General features: G+C 28.2%; 1 protein-coding gene across 1 annotated transcript; it reads right to left on the reverse strand.

The window, feature by feature from the left end:
• Positions 1 to 6,606: 6,606 nt before the first annotated feature.
• On the reverse strand, positions 6,607 to 9,379 carry LOC127113034 (beta-galactosidase 7). Its single transcript, XM_051046439.1, has 2 exons — positions 7,153 to 9,379; positions 6,607 to 7,096 (listed from the first exon to the last, which is right to left on the reverse strand). The coding sequence occupies exons 1-2, from the start codon at positions 9,120 to 9,122 to the stop codon at positions 6,607 to 6,609; spliced, it is 2,460 nt and encodes an 819-aa protein (XP_050902396.1). The 5' UTR covers positions 9,123 to 9,379.
• Positions 9,380 to 10,200: the final 821 nt, after the last annotated feature.

Consider the following 10,200-nt stretch of genomic DNA (forward strand, 5'->3'; position numbering starts at 1 on the left):
AGGTTTATTATAACTTATAACTCATACATTTTAGAATGGAAGTATATGGTTGTTTAGTTGCATGTTAAATAACTGACTAATTTAATTTTATTATAATTAAGAATTAATTGGATTCTAATTCCAATATAATTTAAAAATAATAATAATTCATTGGTATGACAATCATATTTTACCTGTTTAATAATTAATTTTATGACAATTACCAATTAATTGGATAATTAAATTATATTCAATCAAACGTACATATTTTTTAGTATTACCAGAATTAGTTTTACCACTTTTTTTGGAAAACTTTTAAACCCTTAAAAACCAGAAGCATGGAAAATATGTATAAAATATTATATATATTAATCTTTATCTCAAATATTACTAAAATTTAATATTTTCGATATATATATTTATAATTAAAAAACATTCATAATGAATATTTATTAGAATTCATCCATCCGGCGTAACATATATTTTAGCTATATGAATATTGCTACCTAATGAATACAATATTAAAATTAAATTGATTTGAATCATTAAAACTAATGCTTATTTGTGATATTTATTAAAGAAATCCAATCTTGATAAAATATTGAGAATAAACAATATTTAAAGTTGTTCACAATTAAATTCAATAATATCTGGGTCATAAATATTATATACATACATATATATATATATATATATATATATATATATATATATATATATATATATATATATATATATATATATATATATATATATATATATATATTATATACTAATGAGACATTGACGAGGCGGATATGTAAACCCATTTCAATGAGGAAAGCGGTCATAAAGACTCCTGCCACAAGAAAACTTTACTTTATACCCCTACATTTATTCATGTACCCCAGCATTCTATAAAATATACTAATTTTATCCTTATATATTTTTAATTAATTAATTATTTTATTTTTAAATATTTTTAAAATTTTATTTTATGTACCGGAAGAGTTTACAAAAAGAGTTCTGTTCGTATTTTTCAAGTATTTTTTAAACTTTATTTTGTGTGTAAAGTCTTCCAGTATATAAAAAAAATTAAAAAACTGCTTGAAAAATGAGTACCGAAATTCTCTTGCAAAGTCTTCCGGTACATCAAAATTGAATACCGGAACTCTTTTGCAAAGTCTTCTGGTACACAAAAAAATATTAAAAAAATACTTGAAAAATGACTACCGAAACTCTTTTGTAAAGTCTTCCGGTACACAAAAAATGACTACTGGGACTTTAATATTTTAAAAAATGTTTGAAAAATGACTACGGGAACTCTTTTGCCAAGTCCTTCGGTACACAAAAATTAACTATCGGAACTCTTTGGCAAAGTCTTCCGGTATACAAAAAAAATATTAAAAAAAGTTTCAAAAATAACTACCGGTACTCTTTTGTAAAGTCTCCCGGTATACAAAAAAAATTATTTTTTTAAAAAAAATAAAAAAATAAAATAGTTAAAAATATATAAGGATAAAATTTTGTATTTGTGTAAAATGTACGCGTGTAAGGATAAATGTAGGGGTATGAGTTAAAACTTTGCTGCTACAAATGTCTAAAAAACTTTAATTTATCACAAATGATATGTAAACCCGAATATATCTACTATTTTTTTAAGAATTTAACGCATGAATTAATGATAATAAATAAAATAAACTTTTTTTTAAATCATTAAAGATAGTCAATAAATTGATGGACTTAAATTACTTACCTATTTAATTATTGACAATTTTAATTTTGTTATAGTTAAGAATTAATTGGATTTCAATGTCATATTTAGTGGTTAACCCTTGCATAGAATATTCCTTTATTATTATCACCATTTCATTTATTGAGCCGATTAAAATAATAAACATAGGAAAATGTATAGGCTTCAGTCATAGAGAAATGATAGAAGAGAGAAATTCATATACCATAACAAAATATAAAAAATACTTCATGTAAATGAAACATACAAACCAATCAAAGGCTTAAAAATGCATGTTTTTTGGGAACGACTTATGTCATAAATATTCAAGACTCATACTCCACAATTCCACACTATTATTTTGAATTTGTCACCATAGAAACAATTTTAGAAAGAGTTGGAGACAACAATGTTCTTTCTGGTAGTATTATACATAAGTTACCCTACAACAATATAAATTATATTATATAACTATATTCAGGTTTCTTTTCAGACATGATTGGAGTGCTTCATTCTCTTGGACATTAAGAACACATTTACTCATAAGGAAAACCTACAAAAATTCTCAGACTTGAGTTAAGGCTACAAGAGTAAGATTTTAACTATCCATATTTGCTTATTCATATAGTCGTATATAAATTAAGTGTATTAAATTAAAATTAATCTAAACATTATAATAATAATTTATTCATTTATACATATGAATGAAATTGTAAAGGCCATGTTGTGGGAAAAATAGCTATTGAATTTGAAAATTTGATAATAGGTCAATAAAAAAAATGACCATAGTTGCAATCACCTCTACAATAGTGAATGTGTTTAGAGGTAACTATATATTTAAATCTTATATATATTATATTCATTAAGAAGTATTACCATTTTCACTAATAAACTTAAATTTTTGATCCACCGCTCGATCAACTCAACTTCAACTATTCAGATTTACATCAATCTAGAAAATTCAGAATTCTAAAAAATTAGTGTACCCATTGATTATACTTTATTTGGTTACTAATATTTATTAATTGTCTTTTTATTCTGTATAAACTATACACTCCATCAAATACTTAGCTAGAAATAAAGGAGATTCCTATCATTGAGTTTTAAAATATGTCACCTCAAAAGATAATGACTCAAAATAGAACTACACTACAAAATGTAATGGCAATGACATGAGAGTCAGATATTAAGGTACACTATAAATTTTAATTAAAAAATATTTTGTAAATACAATTATGTTATTTTACTTACCAATTTTTTTAAACTTTTAAATATAGGAAGTTTTCTTCACAATTTCAGTAACTATAAATGAAATTGACGATAGGTTTGGATGGCATTACATTGGATGTGAAAAATGTATGAAGAAACTTCACCAAGAATGCCATGAATTTAGGTGTCCTTCGTCTGAACCACCTTCCAAATACTCTAAATAAAGGTTAGACATTTGCAATCATAAACCATCTTATTAAAAAATTATTATTAATATAAGGTAATGCCGAAATGTTAAAAGTTAAATGTATAAACTTTTTTTTTTGAAAAATGTGCATTGTTTTTATTAAAAATTGATAAATAATTTTTTCATTGTTTTTCCAACACAAACTTTCCATTTTTAGACTACTTAACATGTGCCCTTAGGGCACAAGTTAATCACATGTTCAAGATAATATTGAAAGTGTTCCATGAAACCGCTAATGCGAGTTTTTATAAAAAAATAATATATATCATAAATAAAATTTTATTTTATTTCAAAGACTTATTTTTACCATATGCACAACCTTCTTTACAACCAGCGCATCACGCAGGTCGTATACTAGTTTACTATCATTTATAAAACCAAAACTCATCGATTTATGATTGGTGGGGAGCATACCATTTTGCTATATATAATTATATCATAAGAAAATATTTGACATATATTTGGTATCTCTTGGTGATTCTTGTAACATCCCATACTTTCCGCAAGATATTGTTCAGAATATACTATTAAAATGCGACTGCTTTTTTATTTCTAAAATGAAATACTTATAATGATAACAAAAATAAAATTCAAGAATAAAAGGTAGACTTAATAAATTTGAGCAACAGTTGGAAAAATCTCTAGCGGAAGAAAATCAAGTAAAATAGTGTACCATAACGACCAATAATTAAATAAAGTGTTAATTTGCAAAAATCATGTTTTTTCCCTTACGCACTTCAAGCAACACATTCAATCATAAATTTCACCTAGAGTATCTAAAATGTTAATTGTACGGGTCAAATTCCATATACACATTGAATCATGTTGACCATAACAAAATGTCATAAAATATCACAAAGGTCATAAAGACATTGACAACCCAGATATGTTAACTCATTTAAACGGGGAAGCGGTCATAAAGACTCCTGCCACAAAGGTCTAAAAAAACGTTAATTTATCACAAAGGATATGTAAACCCGAATATGTCTACTATTTTTTTTAGGAATTTAACACATGAATTAATGACAATAAATAGAATAAACTTTTTTTTAAAAATCATTAAAGATAATCAATAAATTGATGGACTTGAATTACTTACCTATTTAATTATTGAGAATTTTAATTTTGTTATAATTAAGAATTAATTGGATTTCCATTTCATATTTAGTGGTTTACCCTTGCATATAATATTCATTTATTATCATCACCCTTTCATTCATTGAGCCGATTAAAATAATAAACATAGGAAAATATATACGCTTCAGTCATAAGAAAGGTCATAGGAGCGCATTGTCGTATATAAATAACAATCTCTTAACTTTTTTAATACCACATCCTAACAACTTTCTTAACATCGACCATATTCACTATATATCCATTCGTAGAAATGATTTTGTTAGACGAATAGGTAATAATTTTTTATCTAAAATATTGTGTTTATTGTTCACAAAATATACTTTTATATTCAAAATATTTAACATTATTACTTTTCGTTATAAGTTAATTGATTTTAATATTTTATTGCTATTTTTTTTCTTCAGGGAACTCCTTTACATGTAACGAAAGCCAAATAGCTTATACCACAATTTAGAGAAATGATACAAGAGAAAAATTTATATACCATAAAAAATATAAAAAATACTTCGGGTAAATGAAACATACAAACCAATCAAAGGCTTAAAAATGCATGTTTTTTTGGGAACGACTTATGTCATAAATATTCAAGGCTCATACTCCACAACTCCACACTATTATTTTGAATTTGTTACCATAGAAACAATTTTAGAACGAGTTGGAGATAACAATGTTCTTTCTGGTAGTATTATACATAAGTTACCCCTATAACAATATAAATTGTATTATATAACTATATTCATGTTTCTTTTCAAACATAATTGGAGTGCTTCATTCTCTTGGACATTAAAAACACATTTACTCACAAGGAAAACCTACAAAAATTCTCAGACTTGAGTTAAGGCTATAAGAGTAAGATTTTAACTACTCATACTTGCTTATTCATATATTCGTATATAAATTAAATGTATTAAATTAAAATTAATCTAAACATTATAATCATAATTTATTCATTTTTTCATATGAACGAAATTGTAAAGGCCATGTTGTGGGAAAAAATAGCTATTGAATTTGAAAATTTGATGATAATTCAACCAGAAAAGAATCACAGGTCGATGATACCATGTGAAGATGGACTCTATGCAAATCATGCCATGGAAATGACAAGCTTTTGGCTATGGCTTGGAGAAGAAGAAAGAAAGGCTAACATGCATGCAACGATGAGAAAAGTAGAACCAATGTATTGGTTAATCTTAATCAGTTACATGAGCATTGTTTTGCTTATATATGAAGTAATCTTCAACTAAGTAACCAACTATAGTGTAACTAACTTAGAGTTAAGTTATTTATGTTATGGATGTTAGTTACATCATCATGTAGTTACATCGGCATGTGCATGCGTATGATTTACATTATCATCGTCATTTCTATTATCATTAACAAAATCAATAATAAAAATTCAACTCATCATCCAATTTAATATCACTAGCTTCTATGTAACTCTTAATAGTCTTAATACATTCATATTCTCTGGCATTGAGTCATCATCTTTGTATATCATATTAAACAACTTCCAAATTAAACGTGTTTTATTTTGTGCATTTTTACGGTCATAGAACTCTTTTAATTTATTCAACATTTATGACCTTGATTTTACTTCTTATAATCTTCTTCCTATGGGATAAATATGTTCAAACAAGCTATTCATCTATTTGAATTATTATTAAATAGGTTTTATTTTATATATTATTAATTTAATTTTTTGGTTGATTTTAGTAATTTTTTCTAACTTTACATTATATTTTATTTGAAATATTTTAATGAATTTACTTACTTAATCTTAAAATTTTATTTTTCTTTCATAAATCATTTAAAATATTAGTGGAAGTGGGAGAAATTTTGTAGAATTAAGTTTATAATTGGAGTTATAGATTTTTATGACATCTAATTGCATAATTTAATTATGATTTTAAATCATGGAAGTGAATAAAAAAATGTGAGATAGAAATAAAAGAGAAAAGAGGAACTGCACTAAAGAATATAATTCTAAAGATCGTCACATAAAAAAATTACGACGTGGCATAGGAAAATATAAAAGATATAAGAGTGCACCTGAACATAATCAAAGCCCATCATCAAAGTCATCACATAGGAGTTGTACACTCCTAATTTGTTTTCTAAGATAATAATAGTTATTTATACTTTTTTTGTTTATTTGTCTAGTCTAAAGTAAGAAAATGAAACTATGATGACTAAGGTTGTAGCATAAGTAAAAAATTGAAATTTTAAAAATAAAAAGTGGAGCCCAACAGAAAAACATAACATAAAGAAATATATGTCACACATTATAGAATGTGCTAACATGGAGACAAATTATAATATAGAACTACACGTGCACCATTTGTACACGATTATCTTCAGGATTAGAGCCATCACATAGGAGTTGCACAGCTAGCTGGCCATTTATGCCACCTTTAGTTATTCCAAATATGGAACTTGTCACGTTAATTGAACATAATTGTTTTCCACCACATGCTTTTTCGACCACTGCCACACTATGGCGTGATTCCCATTCACCTACTTGAAATGATCCACAATTTCCTTGTGGATCTCCATAGCTCGCAAACTGGATTTCTGAAATAGTTTTTCCATCAGGGCATTTTAGTTCTAAGGTTTTTCCATAATCTGTTCTTGCACATATAAAATCAATTGCAACTGTTTGAACAGACACATTAAAAGGGCTTCCACCCATTTCCTCAAACAAAACCAACGTGTTACTTTTTGTGTCATTATTTAAGAATGACCTTGGCACATGGTAAAACCTCTGAGATGGTTCTCCACAGCCACTCAAACATTTATCAGCTCCATAATTTCCTCTATAATCACATTTAATATCACATCCATTTTTTCAGCTACCATTGTAGGCCAATACCTTCCAATACTTTGACCATTAACCCATGCATGTCCTTTTGTAAGGCCTATGAAATCCAAGACTACAGAGTCTTTACCTTCAGGGGTCTTAAAAGTAGTCTTGTACCAAGTCAATGGTTTTCCTATAACAACATTGTTTATGTTCCATTGAACTCCATTTTTAATTTTAGAATCATAGAACCTTCTAGCCTCACCGTTTAATCCAACCTTGTATGACCAACTAGATTTTGATAAATCCATAGTATTACCTGAACTGGTTGCAATGAGTTTCACAGGACCCCCAACAATACCAGTTTCTTTCATATCAAAAGATGCACCATAATGCGCATGACCAACTGTACCACTTAGTAAACTTATAATGTTGGTACCTTGTTTTAATGAAACGATTTTTTCATATGTAAAACGAAGGTTATCATATGTTCCCCACTGTGGGCCAATATATTGTCCATTAACATAGGCATGAAGAACATGGCCTGATGTGTTCACTTGCAAAGTTGCATTACTCCAAGTGGATGTTTCATTGATGAAAACCTTGGTCATGTACCACAAATAATCACTAGCATCAACGGTAACACTCTTTTGCTCTAAAAGTTGAGACGCGTTAAATGTACCTATTGCTTGTAAGGTGTCTTCCACAGGGTCAGATGCCCATGTCCAGATGAGTGAGTTTCCTAATTCTTTAGATAGTTTCTTCACATAAACATTTGTTTGTGCATCAACCTTTGCAGTGTTGAAAACTTCCTTGTTGCAATCTTGGAGAATAGACACTGACCAAGAAGGCACATGGTACTTTCCATCTTGTTGTAGATCAACTTCAACATCCTTAGAATTATGTGAATTACTCAAAAAACAAATTTTTTCTCCAGTGGCATTATTTGCATATGTAGTCAAATATACTGAATCTCCATATTGCTTCTCTGTAACCGTTCCATTAGTGAGAACCTTCTCTCCTAACTTTATGGCGGCATGGAGTTTTTTAAGATGTCCCCATTTTGGTTGGTTCAAGTTACCATATTCATCAAGTGGTGCATCATAGTCATATGCTGTAATAATATATGGACCACCCGCAGTTCTTCCAAAATTTGTTCCTCCATGGTACATGTAGTAGTTTTGGAGGACACCACCGTTTTGAAAAAAACGTGCAACTGAAAATGCTACATCTTCAGCAGTTCTGTGTGGCTTCCTTTCACCCCATTTTTGGAACCAGCCAACCCAATTCTCTGTAAACATTTTGGGGCTTTTAGGATTGTTTGGCTTGAAATTATCACAATAATAACCATTGCATGTGTTGATAATAGGTGATGGAGCATTGTTTTGCTTGCACATGATCCATGGGACGCCGACATTTTGAGCTAAAGCCATCTGGGCACACCATTTAATGTATGCATTCCCATCTTCTCCATAATTAGTTATGACATCTCCATATTCATTCTCAATTTGAGCTAAAATAATTGGCCCCCCTTGTGGTGCAAACAATCCAGCTTCTTTGCACAAGGTCACAATCTTTGTTGTAAATATTTTCATTTCCTCCTTAAAAACTACATTGTCAGTCCTTAGTTGAATCCCTGGCAAGTTGTGTAACCACATTGGGAAACCTCCATAGTTCCATTCAGCACAAACATAAGGACCAATTCGAAGCACAACATAAAGACCTTCTTCATGAACATTTTTTAGAAACTTGATGAAGTCTAGATTTTCAGAAAAATCATATTGGCGGCGAATAGGTTCGTGAAGGTCCCAAAATATATATGTTTCGATGGCATCAAGACCACCATCTTTTGCTTTCTTAATAAGATCTGGCCACATTTGGGAAGTGCTGCGTGGGTAGTGGATTGCACCAGATATTATTATTCGTCGTTCTCCATTGATGATAATGGCATTTGTATCATATTCAACCGTTGTTGCAAATGAGAAAGCACACAACAAAAATGAACATACAATAAAAAAGAGCCCAATCCTGGGATTAAACATATTGTTTTGTTCTCCAAAAAAATATTATTGTGTATTGTTTAAAATCAACAGGTTTTTATAGGCACAATTTATTATTTTATTATCCTATTTTTAGTTTATTTGTAAGCCATGTATAAAATCTATCCAATTTGCTAAGATAGATATTTGGGTCTATAATTAACTTTCCTCCATAACTTAAATTGGTCTTTCGGTTATAAATTATGAATTGTCATTTTCTATTGTGAAAGTTTCTTTTGTAAAATATAAAATAACAGTTGGCTAAAAGATCTTATCTTCATTACATATTAGCTAGCCATCTTATGTTTGTACTCCTAAAAAAATCATATTAGCAACACACATCCAATTCCGATTATCATAAAAAAATACAAACAATTTTTTAATAGTTTTTTAACAATAACAATATTTTCTAAAAAACATAATTTTCAATTTCATAAAGTATTAAAATTTTCAAATAATATCTAGAATTAGAAATTAAAATTACAAAAATAAATTTAAGTAATTTAAAGAAGTTGTGATTTATTCACAAGATAACTTAGTATATTTGTATATAATTAAAAAATGGACTAATTATCCATAAAACTACTGAACAACTATTAATAATTATGAACATTGGTAAAGTTGTACAATATTAAAAAACTAAAATTATATATAACTTTTTTTTTCTCAATAAAAGCATTAAATTGTCATTATAAAAAAACAGTCATTACAAAAATCAATCCAATGGATCCAGGTATCAACCAAAACAAGACCTATTATATTCAAGGATGAATTCTATTCACATGGTTTTCTAACTCTCTATGCAATGTACATCTCGCTACAATATTTCGTATTATCTTATCTTTTAAATATGGGTTCTTATCTCTTTGTGAAAATATCTTCTCATTCCTACTTCTCCAAATCTCATAAACTGCTTCCGCTATAGCTATTTTCAAAATATGCCACTTCCAAACTTTTATCTTTGTTTCTTTTATCATCCACATTTTCTCTCTATTCCAAATATAAAGATTTCTTCTAATGCCCATCCACATTAGAATGTCTCTCCAAATATGGTTAAGAGCATCACAAGCAAAAAAGAGAT

This window comes from Lathyrus oleraceus, unplaced genomic scaffold, assembly GCF_024323335.1.
Source record: "Lathyrus oleraceus cultivar Zhongwan6 unplaced genomic scaffold, CAAS_Psat_ZW6_1.0 chrUn0251, whole genome shotgun sequence".
Classification (NCBI taxonomy): domain Eukaryota; kingdom Viridiplantae; phylum Streptophyta; class Magnoliopsida; order Fabales; family Fabaceae; genus Lathyrus; species Lathyrus oleraceus.

Excerpts from the sequence above, each read along its gene's own strand:
- LOC127113034 (XM_051046439.1), bottom strand. The coding sequence starts at position 9,122 with ATGTTTAATCCCAGGATTGGGCTCTTTTTTATTGTATGTTCATTTTTG. Across the intron at positions 7,097-7,152 it reads AATGGTCAAAGTATTGGAAG|AGGAAATTATGGAGCTGATA; the intron begins GTATTGGCCTAC and ends ATGTGATTATAG.